Raw genomic sequence first — 20,291 nt, 5'->3', positions numbered from 1 at the left:
AATTTACTAATATAGTACCTGTTGCACTGCAGAGCCAATACAGTCATGACTGTATAGTAGACAATTCTGTTCTGCCTCACACTTTCTTCATCAAAATAGTCAACTAAACCCCAACTGCACACACAATTACTGGCAATTTAAACGGAAAATATCAGTTTTTGTGGTGGTGGTGGTTAGAAAAATTCCGATCTTGACTTGCACACTGAGGAATTCTGATACAGAAGCCAGAGAGAGAATATGGAACCTCCAACGAAACAATTTCTTTTGAGTGTAACCACATTTTAAACTTAGTATTCTCATCTTACTGTCCATTATTTTTTTTTAAAAAGCATAAAACTAATTTCCCATTTGTCAAATCATATTTTGCTCCGTTTCTAATGTAACGGAAACTAGCACAAGAGGCTTGATATTTATTCATTTATGCATAAGATACAGATGTTTCATAGCCTAATGATGGACTATATATTGTATGTTTGCTATCTGCTACAAAAAGGTGGCCATTATTTTCATTTCACAGCAGCTGAACAGATTTTTTAAAATTAATTTTAGAATTTGAGGATAATCTCAGGTTATATAAAAAAATAAAGCTAGGTCATTTTTTAGACAGTTTGCTTAATATAGCACATTTTATCATGATACTATTAAATTTCTCAACTGTTTGTTTTTATCAGTTACTATGTCACAAAGCCAAAAAAAGGATCACCCCAAACAGTATCGTGATGTTTCTGGTAGAAACAGCATTAACAACTCTGTTTCAATATTCACTGAATTTGTAACAGACTGAGTTACAGATGAGCATCTTACATGGTCAAAGCATGAGAAAGTAACTGCTGAAGACAGACATTTGATTTCTCTTTAGAATAGTAATGTAATGGAAGCAGACATTTTCATACAAGGTTAAGAGTAAAGAAGGCTACCTACTACACTGATACTAGATTACTGATGCTGTACCATCAACCCCTGGATAAGTGAAAATGCTTAATCAGTCACACTAAATAATCCCAGAACCAATCCAATATATGCTAATATAACCATCTGATAAAAGTTAGTCTACACTAGGCACTGCACTTACTTTCCTTTTTCCCTTTCCTTTTAGAAGATCCAGATGAGCGAGAAGATGCTGCAGACCAGGGTCCAGGTGAATGCTGGGACGTTAGCTCTACAGATCGGTGTTCATGGGGAGACTTCCTGCTGGGAAGCTCTTCTTGAATGCTGGAATTGCTGCTCCCACTGATACTGCCATAGAACAAAAAACACTAGCTGAAGATTCCCAACTCCCCTATTCCATGCCACAAGAAATCCACATGACTTTCTTGAGGAGACAGATGACTAAAATCAGGGCCAATTTTATGTTGCCACATTACAAACCCATCTTGAGAAACAAGGTGACTTTTGGTATTAGAAATTGGTAGCAGTTGCTAGGACACTCAGAACTTAGACCTGATTCGGAGTGTACTGAATTTCAGACCAGATGTAAAATTACAAAAGATGGATATTTGCATAATTTCAGATACAAGTTTTTATGGGCATTCAACTACAGATTTGGATACACATATGTATTACCCTGAAGTTGATGGAAATCTAGATTGCACATGGATGTCTGATATTATTGATAAACTTGTAGAACTATACACTTTTTCAACAGGGTCATGCATTTATGAAAAAATTAAAGGGACAGTGTTATGTGAAAGATGGTAAGTTGTATTAGAAGCTAAATTAGAAGCTAAATTGCAATATTTGTTTTCTTCTGTAAGAGAACATTTTACAGCTAGCCATATAACCAACATGAAAAATGTGCTCTGTCTTCCACTTATTCAGGCCTACACAAAAACTGTAGACAAACATCTGTTGCTGCCCTCCTTCCCCAACAAGTTGATAGGATTATTGCTTCTCCCCTATCCCACTCCAAATCCCTCCAAAGATGGAAAATTCGATGTAGCTAAATTTTGAAAAAAAATCAGCAAGTAATTTGAATCCAACCATTTTCACAATAAATTGGAAGATCTGGAATGCCATGGTCTTGAATTCCAAGCAGTTACAGAGAAGGTTTCAAAATTCTATCAGAATTTTTTTTTTTTAAATTTCTGTTACTAAACCTTACTGGAACCTTGAAAAAATTCTAGATGTTTACAACTACTACAAAAAGACAGTAAAAAATTATAATTTGGCAATTACATAGGGCTTAATATCTTCAAAGAGTTTTGAACATTAAGCCTCATAACAGCTATGAAAGGTTAGGAACTATTATTCTCACATTCTACAAATGGGGCAACAAGACCCAGAAGGGATAAGTGACTTGCCCAAGCCAACATAAGAAGTCAGGGCAGAACTAGGATTAGGTCTCAGGAGTACTCAATTCTCTGTCCTACACTGCTTGCTCCTAGGCCATGTGGCTTGACATATTAGTTGTGTAAGGCCACAGGTACAGCGGAACCTCAGAGTTATGAACCCCAGAACCGGTCAACCACACACCTCATTTGGCACCAGAAGTATGCAATCAGGCAGCAGCAGAGACCCCCCCCCCCCAAAAGCAAATACAGTAAAGTACTGTGTTAAATGTAAACTACTAAAAATAAAGGGAATTAAAAAAAAAAGATTTGACAAGATAAGGAAACTGTTTCTGTGCTTGTTTTACTTAAATTAACATGGCAAAAAGTGGCATTTTTCTTCTGCATAGTAAAATTTCAAAGCTGTATTAAGTCAATATTCAGTTGTAAACTTTTGAAAGAACCATGTTTTGTTCAGAGTTATGAATGTTTCAGAGTTATGAACAACCTCCATTCCTGAGGTGTTCACAACTCTGAGGTTCTACTGTAAATTATTTACCAAATCCTACTATAAGGAATCGTCTTTTTCACTAATGGGATAGCATAGTGTAACAGTACCCTTCTGGGGGATATTCACACATTACTTGATGCAAAAAGGAAGCTGCTTATAAGTACTCAGAAATTCAGTATCATTTTTCATTTCAATTTTCTCCAAATGTTTCTACATAATTACCTAGGCTCAAGAGCAATCGGTTTGTCTGTCAAAGTTCCACTGCCCTGTGATGAAACAAAGTCATCTTCATATGAAACAACACTATCTGGAGGGCTCATGGTAGGAAGTAAAGGTCGTAGGACTGGAGACCCACCATTTGACCTTTCCTCTAATCCTGTGAAAAGGGGGAGAAAAAAGAAAAGGAAAAAAAAAAAAAGACAGTTGATACTAAACTCCATGTAGCTCACATGACAGGAAATGATACTGCAGGCCTTAAATACTTCCATCAGTACTCAGTAAGAAAGAATGCTTTCCCAATAGAAGCATGCTAAATGAATATGATAGAACTGCCACTGGATGTCTAATACAAAATGTCAACTATATTCTGCCTCTTTTCTATACTGAAGTAAAAAGCCACTTGAAAAATGTTATCTGGATAACGTGATGCTTGGGAGTGGAGCCATCTGGAGAGCTAGAGGGAGTAAATTCCATCATCTTTGAAGAATGAAAAAAATAATCAAAAAGGACATAATGTAAATTAGCTTGTGGAAAACATTCAGCATCAAATGACTACAGTATCTGAAGGCAAGAGCAAGTGCCAGAGGACAATTAAGTGGACTGGTAAGAGGACAGAATAGCTATGCACAAGAATAGAATGCAATGTCCTGGCATGAAAATTCTGGAAAATATGCAACAAGGCACCAAATAGAGCAATTAACACTACAAACTTGCTCACTTAGCAAGAAAGATCCTGCCTACTGATATACCACCAGTGCCTAATCTATGAAGACCAGAGATTGCTACAAAGATCTCAATTCATTACCTGTGTTGTCTGCCAAACTATTTTTCAGAGCTACCACTGGATAAGACTACATATGAAGAGTTGAAGTTAAAGAAAAAAGGAAAAAAAAAATCTACCCTCTACTGAAGTAATCTACCCCTGACTGTGCAGCACTATTTTGGTGAGTGAAGAGAATCTGGCATATATAGAGTCACTGACATTACTAGATTAAACAAATCTTGCAAACAGTATGCATTCCATATTTCAGGAATAACTGAAATGGGAAGAGAACGGGATGAAATGCTGGTAAAGCTTTGGCACAAAGCTTGATCCTTTTGTTAAAAATAACTCACTTAAGAAATCGCATCGGTGGGATTGGTGGGTGGATTTGAAATGGAGCTGTGGTAGGAGGAAGCATACTCCCAACCACTGGCTCAGCTCCCACTGTTGGCTCCATTTGCCCAGCTACATTAAAGAAACCTGAAAAAAAAGAACAGGGGCAGGACTTACCTTTTTCTCAGCAACAAGACCCTTTTATTATTTAATAAAAAAAAAGCTTTCCAACCCAGAAGCTGGCAAAGCGATCTGAAAATAGTTATAGATGCCAAACTGAAAGCAGATGTCCACAATAGCATGTATTTGAAGTATATTTAAAGGGACAGTGCTCCAATGAGCGTACATGGACTTCAGATGAACAGAATGGGGAGGGAAAGAGAAAAATACAAGCGGCTTACAAACAAGGAGACGTTAGGGAGATTTCTATGGAGAAATTGTTTGGTACTGTAACGGGTGAAGTCAGCTATCAAACACATTCTGGTCCTCAAACCCAACGCAAGGTAGTTAGGTGTAGCATAGCACTTTGGATTTGACAAGATACCTGATAAACCCTAAGTATACAATTCTAAAAATATATAAAAATTAACATGTACCACACATAGTTCAATGTTCTAAAATCATGGTAAATACATTTAAAAAATACAATTCACTCCCAAATTAGTCTGTGTTGCATTTAACAGTTGAATAGGTCCAAAATTCTAATTACCTACACTCTGCAGGAGTGTAGCAACCTAAATACAAAAGCAGTCTTCTGCTTCCAAAAACAATGGAATTCTCTTCCTGGAGCAGGAAAAAATAAAATCAGGTCAATCAATTATTACTCAAAACTACATCCATAAAACTTCCCTGTGAATTGTAAGAATGGCCATAACAGATCAGACCAATTGTCCATCTAGGTCAGTATCCTGTCTTCTGACAAGGGTCAATGCCAAGTGCTTCAGCGGGAATGAACAGAACAGGTAATCGAGTGATTCATCCCGTGTTGTCCACTCCCAGCTTCTGGCAATCAAAGACTAGGGACATCCAGAGTGTAGGATGGCATCCCTGACCATACTAGCTAATAGCCATTGATGGACCTATCCTCTATGAACTTACCTAATTCTTTTTTGAACCCAGTTATAGTTTTGGCTTTCACAACATCTCCTGGCAACGAGTTCCAAGGTTGACCATGTGTTATGTGAAGAAGTACTTTTTTGTTTTAAACCTGCTGCCTATTAATTTCATTGGGTGACCTTGGTTCTTGTGTTATATGAAAGAATAAATAACCGTTCGTCATTCACACTTATGCCTTATTAACAGTTCCTTATTAATCCATCTTCATATTTATTGAGATACTTGAAAATTGAGTCACCACCAGTAAATTCAACTACAAAATTCAGTCAATATGGAAATTATGAATGTACCATGGTGTAATCTTTCCATTTCTTTTCCTTACCTTTGCCATGTAGTTGGTAAGATTTTGCAAATATGTTGATGACACTATGTGGACTTCCCTTGGCCAGTTCCTCCCATGGTCCCTTGCTTTGTATGCCACTTGTCTGTGTGAAAAGTGGTAAATACTTTTCTGCCTCCTTCTGAAACTCTTTTATGGGCTCAAAAGCAGTTCTCTCCCCAACACAGAACTCCTTTTCTTTTAATACCTCAGCAATTTTCAAAGGAGACTGCCTATGTTGGTCACCTTCCTCCTCGGAGAGACTCCCCTCACTTAGAAGAGGCCCTTCACTGATTGAATCTGTGCTGGAATTGTGAGTAATTATTCCTTTGTTTTGACTATAAGCCTGATTTTCAGACCCAGGGGAGTCAATCTGCCTCTTTGATAAATGTCCTAGCATTCCTTCAGGTCTTTGACTCACTGGGGATTTCATTCCAAGGCTGACTGCTGCACTATGAGGCCTGATAGTTTCAGGGAGCTTTTTAAATTCACTAAGGTTGCCCACTCCAGGAAGGTTATCATCAAAGGTTGTATGAGACACACAAGTAACCAACATTTTCTGAATTCTGGCTGAGAAAACATCTTCATTATCCTCTCTCACAGGGGGACTCACAGCCTTAGCCCAGCGTCCATCATCCTGGTTCCCCAGCAGTAGTTGCTCAGAGTTCCACACTGAGCCATAGTTGATGCCAGCCCCAGCTAACTTCTTGGCTTCACTTTCAATTCTGCTAGACAAAGAAGCAGCTGTAGCTTTCAGGGCTTCAATACGATCCAGTTTACTCTTATATTGGCTGGTACCAGGCTTTACCAAGAGATCGTGCTGTGCAGCAGATGAAGTCACGAAAGGCTGAGGTGTCAAAGTCAAGGATCCCACAGCTGTGGTGTGATTCCTCCTGGTTGTCAGTACTGAGTCAAAGTCCTTTGGCAAAAGGCCCATCTGCTCCAGATCCAAAAGCTGAGAGAAAAGTCCTCCACTTGAGCCAGCAAGAGGTTGTGGATGAGAGAGTTGGACTCTTGGGCTCAGTCTATCTGGCTGTATCCACATAGGCTCCATCAAATCATTTCTAGAATCAAAAGACAAGACTGAAATTTGTGACCAAGTGCAACATTTGTGAAGTACTAAGAGTTCATGTGAACATATATCTTTGCAACAAAAAGTGTTTTTCACAGACATCAAAACACAACCATCTTTTGGGAAATAGAAATTATAGATGTACCAAAAATAGAAATGCTCTATACTGTATTTACATAAAATATACAGCATATACATACAAAGTCTAAACACTCTCTTAAATTGCATTATGTTGTACCAGATAGTATTCGTTGGTAAGAAAAAGCAAGATTTTTGCAGAAGTTTACAGAATGCAGTTCAGATGACACCTTGCTTTCCCTGCCACTCCTGTCTCATGGAATCTTCCAAGCCCAGAGAATCCTCTCCAGTTTTACTCACATTACCCTCCCAACACTTCATAGCAACTGACACACTGGGCAAGGACTAGACACATTTAGTGTGGAATATAAGCACATTCACAAATGTATAAATAAAATAAAAGCCTTTTATTATAGCTAAGTTTCCCCTAACTAGGGTTCTACAAACGCATTCCTCTTCCAGTGATCCAGTGTCTTGGAATTTCCTTCTTTAATCTTACTAGCACATAGTCTGAATATTAGATTTCCTGAGAAACTCACCAGCTAAGTCCTGCTTCTCAACTTACTACATGGCTCTCCAAATAAATTATGCAGCCATTTTAGTCTCAGTTCTTCCCTGTTATTAGCACCCATATAATGCAATATGAATATACTACTGTGATAGGCACCTGAGCAATGCCTAGGTATAGTGTGTACCAGTGTAGTATTTGAACTATTACCACTTGAATTTCCTAGCCCTAGCTAAAACTCTGCCTGCTTAAGAGACAAGTATTGCTACATTCCAAAACTGAGTTTTAATTTGACCAAGGTAATGAGATACATAAATTTAAAAAATGGTATGTGATCATGTAATTAAAGACCAGATCATAGGACACATGTACAAGGGGATAGAGGTAAGCCTTAACAGTTATTTCCTCACTTTTGAATGTTTCAATGCGCATTCTGAATATTTTGTTAATATAAATTTGATTAAATTTAGTAAGTAGTGTCCATTAATTTAAATGTCCAGAAAAGAAGATAGTCGATGCTACAAAGAACTTACAACCTAAATTAGACAATATATCAAATGACCAGATGACAGTTCAGTGTGAAAACACTGCGCAGAGATTCCACTCCATGCTGCTTCTGACTTTAGTGAATTATTGAAAAGCTTCACAGAAAATAAGCAAGAGTCTGCTTGCTACACAAGAGGAAGAGAGATTATTCCATGTATGAAGGCAATGGTGGAAGGATATAAATTGAGTATTTTGGAGGAAGCAGAAGGTTGAAATAGGAGCAAGCTGGGGAATAGGAAGAAGTTAGAACAAAGATGCAAGCAGAAACAGACTTGTGTGGAGCCCTGAAGGTGAGAATCAAAAGTTGGCACCTCAGTCTGAAAGTGAGGAAGAAAATAATGACGTGATTCAAACAGAGAATGATAATCTAACTGGCAGATATGGTTATATGATTACTTGTTCTTGCACAGGGATGACAGAGGAAAGACCAGTCCCTGATGTGGAACGCAAATCTCTGTGAGATATCTAGAGAAGAATAACAGCAGTTGATGTCAATTATATTTTAAATACTATTTACAGATGCTATAATTTTGAGGCAGATTGGTAACCAATATTTAATTTTTCATACATTAGATTCCTGTACAACCTCAAAATAAAAATTTATTACTGTACTTCAAATAAGTCACTGACTGAAACATCCATACTTACTTACCTAACAAGAGGCTGTGGAGGTTCCGACAGGGACATATCACTACTGGAAGATGCACTAGGAGGACGCTCCTGTACCTTGTTTTCTTTGTCAGATTCCCCAGATGGTTGATATCCAGGCCTGGGCTAGAAATAAAGAGAAAACACTAACAGCAAAATTTTCAGAAGCACCTAAAGTGACTGAGTAGCTTAAGTCTCATTAAAGTCAAAGGGACTAGAAGAAACTCCACATTAAAGTTTTACTAGCATGCAAAAATAGAAAAAAGGAGAGGGCATTCAAGATTTTTGTCCCAACAAAACTGACTGGGACACAAGCTTTACTCACACACAAGAGCCAGCCAAAGAGGAACCAGGAAAGTTAACAGTGATGACCTGTCATCCAACAACCACATTTCACATTCAGCCTCAAATAGCAGTGAGTTGAATGACCTCAATAGTCACAGCTCTGCAAAAGTAAGCTGAACTGAAGCCCCTCATTCAGTCTGAGGCGTTCTATTGTATGCATTTCTTAAGTTTCAATCACTGTATCAGTTAATCAATACATTAAACTCAGATGCTGGTTAGAATTACAAGATACTGAATTTCCATTCACTATTATTGTGTGTCTTGCTGACGCAAGGAGATTCTGCAGTTTATCTGTCTTGTGGGCAAATAAAATTTTGGTTTGTGGTATAGATCATTATTTTCATAGGTATAATCTGCTTCTTTCCTTAACTGCTAGCTTAATAAAGATAATTCAGGACCTTCCTAAGTATTCTACCCTCTATTTCTATGCCTATCTTTAAAATACTGAGTAGTGAAACTGCCATACCTGCATTTCCTGAGCAATAGGGAGCTGAGAAGTTTCCTCTAGCAAAGTGTGTTCCAGCAACAGTTTAGAATAGGTTTCCTGTAGTCGCCTAGCTGCTGAAGGTTCAGAAGTTGGCATGTTCTTTGCCTTAGCAAAAGCCTCTCTCTGTTTCTTGTAAAGCTCTTGAAGTCGTTTGTTCTTTCGTTCTGTTGCCTCTTTCTGTGCCTTCTTCTCTTCATTCTGCCTCCTCTTCCTCTCCTCTTGCTGTCTAATAATGTACTGGCGAACCTCATCTGTGTCATAGTGACGCTTCTTGGAGATAACTTGAGGCTCTTCACTAGCAGCTAACTTGTCTGGTTTCCTTTTTGTTGGACTGTGGCTCCTGGCACCTTGTGTAGGCACTGCAGATTTCTGACTTTGCCTTTCCCCATCTTTCTCTTGTTTTGTACTTGGAATCACTGAGTCCAGCTGCAGGTCATCAAGAATTCCACGTATCTCTACAGGCAGAAAGTCCTTATTTAAGGAGGTATGGTCTTCATCTTGTTTACTACCTGGAAAAGTAGAGTCCAATTTCTTCAGGTTACTCTCGGACTGTACTTTACTCCTTGACCATTCAGAACTTCTTGGACAGGTTTTGTGGGTAACATCCAGCCTGGGATCTGACCCTGTCCTTCCAATAGGGCCTGCTGAAGAATTAAAGGTGTCAGATGATACATCTAAACATTCTGAATGGGAAAGAAAGGTGGGGAGGGGAGATTTTCTTTGTTTCAAACAAATCACATAAAAATGATCAATAATTGAAGAGCATAAAAAGTAAGGAGATGAACTAGTATTCTTTTGTCAGTTCCAACCGAAAGAGAAAACATCCTGTTTTATATATCAAAAGCACTGTACTAAAAAGCTTTGATATATAAAGTTAAGATTTGGGAAGTAGAAGCCACCACTGAAATATATGCAAAAAATTTTAACGCACCAAGCAGAGCCAATGACTTCCAAAGATATTATATATATAAATATAAAATACTAATATATAATAATATAATATAGTACTAATTGGAAACAGATAGGCTGTAGCCAGGACACTGCTACCAAAATGCACATATTTTAACAGTTTCCATTAGCACTACTATAGTTAAGGATCTATCAGTTTATAATTAAATCCCTCCCATACAGCTTTACAAATATGCTGTAAAGTTTGCTTCAGAATGAAACTAGACATTGGGCAAAAAAATTACTACAAGTCCAATTTTTCTTCCAAATTTGATGTGAAATGTGTACATTGTTGGAATACCCAAAGAATCTTGCAAGTTTTATAGTCTTTTCTTTACAGCTTTTTAAATCAAAATGGCCACATTAAATTTGTATGAAACAAAGTGTCCATCCATATATGAATCTATGAATGAGCTATCATAGTAATCTTAAGTAAAAATATAGATTTGCCACATTGGATTGGACTGTAGCCATTAAGACCAAAGGTGGCCAAAATCTGCTGCTTCAAAGGAAAGAAGAATTCTTGTAATACACTATTACAACTCTCTAACATGGGAAAAAATTCTTCCTGATCTCTACAGTGAGAATTTTGTGTCATGAAGCTTTGGAATTACTTTTCTCTTAACACCATAACTACAAATGTGAAAATGTGAGAGTTCAAGGATTTTGCTTTTGCTATAAGATGCAGATCAGAATTTGCCTCCAAGTTTACAACCAGGATTCTTTAATTATGGCGAGGGTTACAAAAAGGTATAACTGATTCCATAATAAAACACAACTGAAGATCTTAAACTACAACCCTGGGCTTATCTATACACACAAATTTCACCAGTTTTAATTATAGGTGTAATGTTGCACCAAATTAGCTAAACCACTGCAACTTTTCGTAGTGATATAAGTGTTCACACAAAGTTGCAAACTGGTGCAACACCACTCTTTTTTAATTCAAAACACAGATTAATTTTCTTCCAACTTTGCAGAAACGCTCTTTGCCTTAAAAGCAAAAACAAACAAAAACCCCCACACTTGGTTACTTATCTTACAGTATCTGTGACTCTTCAAGATGTTCTCGTCTGTGCGGATCCCACTCCAGGTGCCCAGTTCAGTGCCTTGATCTTTGGAAAAAGCAGTGTCCACTGTGGCCGGGTGCCTGCATCCTGAATGTCCTCACGCTCTCCCCTGTCCCTTCCCCCGACACAAGGGCATAAAGGGCAGAGCAGCTGCAACTCTCCCTCAGTTCCCTGGCTAATTCAGAGAACTCCAAAAAAGTGGGAAATCGAGGCTGGATTGTGGAGCGGGATCCACACTGATGATAACATCTTGAAAAACCAGTTACTGTAAAGGTGAATAACCACTTTTTCTTAATCAAATGTGTTCATGTGGATCCAACTCCAAGTGGCTGATAAGCAATGCCCTATCTGGAGGTGGTATAAAGGAGTCCTGACTGCCACTAAAGAATGGTTATAATACTGCAGTGCAGACCTTGGCATCTGATCCTGCGGTCAGATCAAGAGAGCCCTCAAGGGGTGCATGTAGCTGACTTGCAAATGTCAGATATGCGGAGGTTTCTGAAACAAGAAAAGGAAGCAGTTTATGCTCCAGTGGAATATGCTTTAACCTTTGGAGGAAGAGGTATTTCAGCCATATGGTAGCAAACTGATGCACTGAGTAACCCATTTTGATACTCTCTGGGAGGAGATGATTTAGCCCTTCAGGTCACTGGAGAAAAGGCAATAAAAGACAGGAAGACAGTCAAAGGATCTGTCCTGAAAGGGTAGTATAATAAAGCCCTTGAAACATCAAGGCATGGAGTTTCTTCTCCCTGCGAGCAAAATGGAGTTTAGGAAAGAAAATAGGTAAAGTGATGGACCAGTTTGAATTAAACCTGGATGTTAGAAAAACCTCGGATGAGGTGTCAACATCACCTTGCCTCTGCAGAACGTTGTGTAAGGAAGATCAATCACGAGAGCTTGGACGTTGCTGATCCTACTGGCCGACGTGATGGGATTAAAAAGACTGTCAAGAGAATGAGAGGTGGTGGAAAGAGCATACTAAAAGGTGCTCCAAGAGTGGCATCATGAGGTTTGCAAGGATGATATTAAGATTCCATGCAGGAGAGAGTTCTCTGACTATTGGGTAAGTATGCAGTAACTCCTTTAGAAATCTGGATACCATAGGATAAAAAAAATGAATATGACTGGACAAGTGCATGACATGCAGCAAATGCTGCAATGCGGACTGTAATGTAATTGAAAAAACTCCAAAATGTTTTAAATATACGATATAGTTAAGAATCTTTGGTATAAAAGCTTTCAGCAAGTCAAAGTTGTGCTGAGCTACTCAAGCTAAAAAATTTTTCCATTTGTAGGAAAAAGACCTCCTCATGGCGGATTTCTGCTTTGGAACAGGATCTTGTAGAGAGCAGACTCAGTCAGTGACGCTCAACAAGCCTACATCCAGACTATCAGATGCAATGACCCTTGATCTTGATGTAGTAGCTGACCTTGATGCTGCAATACTACATTTAGGCTTGGCAGAATTAAATTCTAATTGCTATCTATTGGTAAACTGATTTTCAGCTGACACACTGAAATCGACGAAAAAAAATATCAATTAGTCAGTGAGCCTACTGGGATCGGATATCACCAGCCCTGTAACCATGGAGGGAGCACTCTGTAGCGAGTCCCCTACAACCCTGCTGTCACAGGAGTACGTGAGTGGGTCAGAGACAACAGAGCTGCAGAGGGCTCCCTGAGCAGCCTCAGGACTGGTTGCACCCAATCCCTACAGGCACAAGATACAGCAGGAGGTTGTGGTCCTGGCATGGCAGAGCAGAGACCCCTGACCAGGACTGCAAGGAGGAGGAGCCCCCAACAGCAGGGGAGGCCACACCACTGCTGAATGGCTCCTGCAACAGTGCAGTGAGCCCTCTGCAGCCCACTATCATGGATCTACTCCCTCTCACCAGCTGGGAATGCAGGGGGTCTCTGCTCTGCTCCTCCAGGATTGCAGCCATCTTTACACCTTGTCCCTGCAGGAATTGAGTGTTACTGGCCATGCAGGGAGACCTCTGCTGCTCCACTGTCACAGGAGTGAGGTGCCATGATAGTGCAATTGAAGAGGGCTCCCTGCATGGCCACGGGGCCAGTGACACCCGATCCCGGAAGGAACAAGGTGTCAGGGAGGCTGCAGTTGTCCTGGCCCAGTGGAACAGAGACCCCTGGCCAGGATTGCAAGGATGAGGACAAGCTCCTGGCTATAGGGGAAGTCACTACGCTACTGAGAATTTCCTGTCCGGGAATGGCTCCCACACTCCCGGCTGGTGAGACTCAAGCCCCGAAGGCATAAGGTGTGGGAAAGGCTGCAGTGCTAGCTCAGCAGAGCAGACACCCCCGGCCAGAATTGCCTCTCCCTAGTCGCAGAGGAAGCCACCCAGCTGCTGAATGATTTCATCCCCTGGCTGAAGCCATTTAGCAGTGGGGTGATCTCCCCCATGGCCGAGAGCTTGTCCTTCTTGAGGCCCTGGCTGAAGGTCTCTGCTATGCCCTTCCTGGACCCCAGCCTTTCCTGTACCTTTTGGCTGCATGTCACCGGTCCCATGGCCATGCAGGGAGCACTCTGCAGTTTTATTGTCATGGACCCGCTCACTTACTCACCAGCCAGGAGTGTGGGAGCTGTCCCCAGGCAGGAACCGTTCAGCTGCAGGGTGGCCTCCCCTATGGCCAAGGGCTCGTTGTTCTCCTTACAGTCCTGGCTGCAGAGGGCTCTGCTCTGCCAGGCCAGGATGACCTCCCCATCCCCGCACCGCATCTTGTGCCCTAGTGTCTTGGCCCCCCAGCCACACAGGAAGCCCTCTGCAGCTCATCACTGTTAGCACTGCCCTAACTCTAACTCCAACCTTCCCCCCACAATCATAAAAATAAAAATAGTTGTTAGAAAAAAAATCTTTAAAATAAAATTTTATATACATCATCTAAATTAGAAAAAACAAAAACTTGAGTTTGCCAAACCCATCTATATTTGGGCAGTCTGGAAGTGGAATGGGAGGCTAAGCAGATGTCTGGGGAAGGTCTATCAACCAGAACTGTCTTGACCTGTATGGGACCATCAGGACTAATGAGAGAGACTCTGTCTCATCACGTCTTGCATGTCATTCTGGGAATCGGTGAGAATGTGTATATGAGACCTTGATCCAACAGTATGAGAAACGCCTCTTGCAATGAACCTGCCTCCCCAAAACAAAAGGCTGGACATTTCAGATGGTCTTTGGTGACGAACAACTCTATGATGGGATTTCCCCACCAGTGAAAAGAAATCAGTTTGATAAAGCTCTTCAGAGACCACTCGTAGTTGGTGATGAATTGTCTGCTTAGTAGTCTGCTAAACTTTGCTGACTCCTGTGAGATGGAGAGATGTTACCTGGGTTGTTGGCAAAATGTCCATAAAACTTGATAGCTTCTGACATGGGGGTGATGAGCAGGAGCAGATGCACCTGCAGATGTGTTGACTATATGAATCTGTACTGTGGAATTCCATAGGACAGTCTGGGACGCCATGGAAGTTAATTTGATTGCTTGGAGTTTCAGAACATTTACGTGAAGAGTTATTTTCTTTTGAGATCGAATCCTTTGTACCTGGGGTGGTTCAGGTGAACACACCAACCTGCTCATGATGTATCATGATCAGCATCTTTGCAGGAGTTAGAGAGAAGAGAACCCACTCTGGAAATTCTTGGGGTTGGACCACCAATCAGTTCAGTCCTGATGGGATGAGTGATGGGACTACAGTTCTCATGCTAATTTGATCTCTTGTAGGACAATACACCAACTTTAGCCAGGCTTGTAACAGGCACGAGTGAAGTTTGCCAAGAAGCTTCATGTAAGTGCAGAGTGACATGGTCTAGAAATCCGAGACAGCTCCATGCTGTGTATGCTGGATTCAATTTAATACTGGTGATTATTGACTGAAGAAACAGAAATCTGTCTTCAGAAAGATATGACATCACCAATTTGGAGTCACTCAAGGCTTCTATTAATTCTTTTGCCTGTGATGGGATGGGAGACTCTCTCATAGTTCACGAAAAGGCCCATTTGAGTGAACAAGTGAAGGACATAGTTCAAAGCTGCAGTAAGCTCCTGATGGGATAAGCCTTTGATTAGCCAATCATCTAGATATGCATAGACATGGATGCCTTGTCTAGCCAGTGTCTGAGGTATCAACGGCTGCTGGTAGCAATGTTTTGGCTACTAGATAGGGCCTGTTAATTGACTAATCATAATTGTAGTGAGGCTGATGAACAGGCCATTTTCCCAAATGAACTCAGTTTCTTGGGATATCTCTCACCTTAGATTTTTCAAGCACAGGAGAAACCACCAAAGAGCCTGGTAGTGTTTCTCTGCTCTGTTAGCCGTAGGAGGTAGAGTAGCGGGTGTTTGCCACAAGGTCTTAGCTCCAGGAGGTCCTCGTTGACAGGTTGTACTATCCTAGCAGGAGCAGATGAGTGCAGAGTACCAAAAAGCTTGTGAGAGCTTGTTTTAAGTGACAGACATTTCAATGTCAAGTACCTTGGCAATTCTGGGGCACAGGTCCTGAAACTTTTGAAGTCATCAGATTCTGGTACAAGGGTTGACGGTACAGCTTTGGCTGGGGAAGGAAGACAATGGTTGCCTGAAATGCAAAGGACAATGCTCCTGCTGTTCTCTAGTGTCTGTTCCTCTTCAGCCACTTACTCACTCATCTCTCTCAAAATGATGGTGATCTGGGCACAGATGTGGAGGGGAAAATGGAGATCTACTCTACTTCCTAGAATGTAGGAAGGTCTTCTGGATGTCCAGGACAGAGATCCCCAATATGCACAATCCCACGATGGCACACTGTATTGGTAAGATTGGTTCAGATTGGGCTGACCAAGCCATTTGTAGGCCTGTGATGGATGTGTGTAGGAGCTCCAAAGAAAGAGCCTCTTGTTTGCAGTGATATAATGATCTGAGGTGAGAAGACTCCTTGCTAGACCATGGAGAAAGAGAGTGCTTCAGTGAGGAGGACAACAAAGAAACAGTCAAGGGACAGCCTGACCTCTGGGGAGACCTTAATGCCAAGAAGTCAAAATTATACACTGGTGCCAATTATGAAAGTCTTAGTACCAAAAACATCACCGGGCACAAGATAGTCTCCTCCAGTAAAAAACCATCAGGCACCAGTAGAGATTCCATAGATGGTGCTGATATTGAAGCTGCCACCAGTGTCAATGCCTGTGCCAGTGGTATTGTAAGCACTGGTACCACCTGAGGCTAATACTTCTTCAGCACTAAGCTGAAGGTTGAGCCAGCATCACTTACTCCTCCTGTGACAGGCAGAGGCATAGTGGTTTGTTCCCTGGAGAACTGATGTTTGCGCCCTTCCTTACAGAAAGATAGGGACTGATGCCAGGAGCCATGTCTGTCTCTATATTTGGCCTCATGTCTCATAGAAGAAGCTGCACCAGTCTTCAGTGCCAGCATGGACTTTGGTGCCAGAGCCTTGCCTGATGCCAAGGATTTTTTGTTGGTACCCATCTTAGGAGTCATGTGCTGCGTAGCAGGGGCACTAGCAGCCTAGGACTTAACAGTGGTCAGATCTGTCTCAGAAGTTGATCCTCCCTCTTCAGGGTCTGAAGTGACCCTATGCACTGTTTGAGGCAGTGAAATTTTATACAGGTTTCCCTGGATTTCCCTGTCCTTGTGGAAAAAGGTCAGCACAGCAAACACCAACCTGGAATATGGCTCTCACCAAGGGAGAAAAAATGGTGGCTGTGGCCAGTGATGAGAGGGATTAAGCCACCCAGAAAAGATGTGGTTTGCAGTCTGAAGGCTTTGAATCTACCATTTTGGTGCAGAAAGAGGCGCTATGTGCCAAAGGGAAAAATACAGTCCTTCGCTTTTTTAAAAGACAAGCCAAACAGGAAAAAAATAACAGAGGGTAAAAAGGGAAAAATTAGCACTGAGTTAAGAGAAGGAACAATAAGGGGTAGCAGACAAATGCTACTAGTTTTGTCTCAGTGCCAGGGCTGGTAAGAGGGAACAGAGGGACTGTACGGCTGCTCTACCCTTTATGCTCGAGGTGGGAAAGGAGAGGCACAACGGCATGGAAGGTGCAGACACAGAGCCAGTGGACGCAGCTATTCAAAAAGATTCTGCTGTCATGTTCATATACACCTGGAGTGGGATCCACAAGACACAAAAAACTGACACTTTTCAGGCCAAACTAGTTTTCCAAGTCAAAGTCATATAAGATAAAAATAGGGCTTTATAACAAAAGCAGGTTGAGTTGCAACCTTAACTGCTGCATCCTCCTTATATAGTAGGAGCCTCCTCAAATCTTAGAAGTCCGCAAAGTTGTTAAATAAAAAATTAAAACCAACAGAAAAAGCTAGTGTTAAATACAGCACAGCTTACGAGATTTAGTAGCTCTCTCCCTCCCATTTCTGTCACTGGATGTTGCTCTTCTGTGCTGTTGCTCTACTTTAGGTGCTGGACCCAGTATCTTTTTCACTAGCTTTTGTCCATCCCGCCAAGAAGATGTACTTATCAGATGGCTTCCACCTAAACAAAGAGCAAATAATGAAGTACAGCATGTATTTTCCAGTGTATCTTGAATTTACCTAGTACTTACGATAAACCTTCTACTTATTATTACACTAAGAAACCAAACAAATGGTACGACTTCAGTTGCACAACCCAGGCCTAACAAATAGCCTTGAAGCATAAAAGTATATGAAGGCTAAGGTATAATGTTTATTACTGAGGTACAGCACAAAGTAAAAACCCAAAGCATCTTGCAGTAACTTGTATCCCTACAAAAAACTGTAGAAGTAATAGTCCTGTGCTGGCCTAAGAGATTTGATGACAAGTGTTAGTGAAGATAAAGAGAGAGAGAATCTGTAGAAGATTGTGAGGTTGAGAAAAGAGGCTTTGTATCTTGAGTAGGGGTAGGAAAATGAGAAAGCAGAGAAGAAATAGAATAAGAGAGAGATAAAATGTCAGAGTAGTGAGAATAAAAGGAGGCCCAGAATGGAGGGAGGGGGGAATGAATGATTCGTCTTTAAGTACTGAAGCTAAATGAGTACCTATTTAGTTTACAGAAAGGACTTTAGAAAGCAACAGCATTTTTAATAGCAAATTTGCTGATGAAATAGATGGCTCTTATGAATGTACAAATGAGAGTCAACAACAGTCCTGGGCTATGCAAATCCACTGCATTCTAGCAAGACATTCTGTGAAGGGGAAGCTTTAAAGGGTTAAGATGCTATCTTAATGGTTTATGCATTGCTTAGGAACAGAATGCAGTTTTAAAGGGCCACATCACCATTATTTTTTTCAAACATGCATTAATATTATTCTACGATCCTATATCAGATCAGAGGCTGACAGATCTGGTACAAAGGTATCTTCACTGAATGCTTATAAGGTTAAACATGTAAATTCGTCTGACTAGTTTTTCTTCCCTTTAGCTTCCCACACAATATTTAATGACCTTTTGAAGTAAAGCACCAAGATCCTTGGATGAAAAGTATATATATAAGTGCAAAGCAGTACACTAATTATTTAATTTGGGCCATTTATCACTTTAATCTCTGCTGAGAAACAGGTAATTTGCAGGTAATTAATAATCAGGTCAATTTGTCTCCCTCTTAGTTGGGATTTCCAACTATATATGTTCATACATTAGAGCATGAGCATAGTTTAAAAACTAGACATAAATAGGGATTACAGCCTGCTGGCCCTACAGGGTTCTGAGAAGCCTAGACATTGAATCTAACTAAATTTAAAAGTAAACCCAACACAGCAGATCTAGTATATTTTCACATTTAATATCTTCAATGTTCCTTTAATGGAAGCAGTAGACCTCTATGATAACAGGTTGAAAAGCCACCATTTCAGTGGCTACTTAAATTGTAAGCTATACACATGTTTTATGAACCTGTCACTTGAACTTGAAACAGGTTACCATGAACCTTTTTAAAAGAGATGCACCAGCCAAAGAGATTCTCTTGCTCAACTTGCTGCTCTCAAGTACTTCTATGCCCCTCCACAAAGCCAGAAGGAAGAGCTCATCTTCTATTTCAGCTCAGCTGTCTACACTAAAAGAAGCTAACAAAGCAGAATATGAGCTGCAGTTATTTATAATACCTGGCTGTGTTATGCGTTCTGTTACTGCAGTGCCTGGAGGGGGAGGGAACATCATTACAGATATAACACTGAACTAGCTTTGGTGCCTCTCCTCTAAGAATTTCAGCATAAAAACATGAGGAGAATTACACAGCCCAACACAGAGATAGGTGCAGCTGGATAACACCAAGAAATCAACATGGCTACTGAGTTCAACTGCCTCTGTGCTATTCCCCCTTTCTGGACTAATGATATGATCACAAATATTTTATGGAAAACTCTTAATTAATTTTTCTTTTCAAGGAGATATTTGGTCCCATTCTTAATCCATGAGGCCCACAAGCATTGCTTAATTCAGGCTACCCTTTCAACTTTGTCTGGGAACTCCATCTTCAGATTCCTAAATAAAACCAAACTGAAGGTAGCAGTTCTAAAATTCAATCTACTTTAAAGACAAATCCAGAACACACAACTTCTGTTAAGAGTTTTGATAATTCTACTTTCTATGTAAGGGAGGAGGCTTAGCCATTCACAGATCCTGAACAACATGAATTCAACAGGGAACAAAGAAACAGCTTCATATCTAACATTTACTTTCAATACCAGTTTCAACTATTAGCCACCATCACTAAAATGAGACATTTACACACTGCTTCCCTGAGTACCATATACTGAGTGCACAGTTCTATATTGTGCCACATTAACTTTGTTCCTGAAACTCTTTGGGAGTAATAAATTTGTATATGGCTTAACTTTATAAGCCCAGTTAAAGAAAAAAAGAGCTCGCTAACTACAGACCACAGTACATTCTGAGGTTAAATATGCAGAAATAAATACCCTATGCATTTTTTAAGCTATGTTAGTATATTGATTGGGTTGCTTATTTGACTTGAAAGTTCAATTCAAAAATAATTCCATCTGAAAGTTTTTCCATTTACTTTTGTTACTTATAATATCAAAGATTAGTACAATTTAAAGGAAAATT

The 20,291-nt window shown here is 40.4% G+C and overlaps 1 protein-coding gene across 1 annotated transcript in view; it reads right to left on the bottom strand.

Annotated features, from left to right (window-relative positions):
- Positions 1-20,291, bottom strand: part of CEP350 (centrosomal protein 350) — a 140,078-nt gene that overhangs the window by 78,276 nt on the left and 41,511 nt on the right. Inside the window, exons 9-14 of the mRNA XM_084636814.1 lie at positions 17,594-17,740; positions 9,192-9,856; positions 8,385-8,506; positions 5,532-6,592; positions 3,001-3,154; positions 1,073-1,236 (exon numbers count right to left, since the gene is read on the bottom strand). Coding sequence (XP_084492940.1) covers positions 1,073-1,236; positions 3,001-3,154; positions 5,532-6,592; positions 8,385-8,506; positions 9,192-9,856; positions 17,594-17,740 — 2,313 coding nt within the window. The remainder of the gene's footprint in view (positions 1-1,072; positions 1,237-3,000; positions 3,155-5,531; positions 6,593-8,384; positions 8,507-9,191; positions 9,857-17,593; positions 17,741-20,291) is intronic.

This window comes from Lepidochelys olivacea (genome assembly GCF_965140295.1).
Source record: "Lepidochelys olivacea isolate rLepOli2 genome assembly, chromosome: 8".
Classification (NCBI taxonomy): Eukaryota; Metazoa; Chordata; order Testudines; family Cheloniidae; genus Lepidochelys; species Lepidochelys olivacea.
The sequence above is the reverse complement of the archived record's forward strand: the minus strand, read 5'-3'. Positions and strand labels throughout refer to the sequence as shown.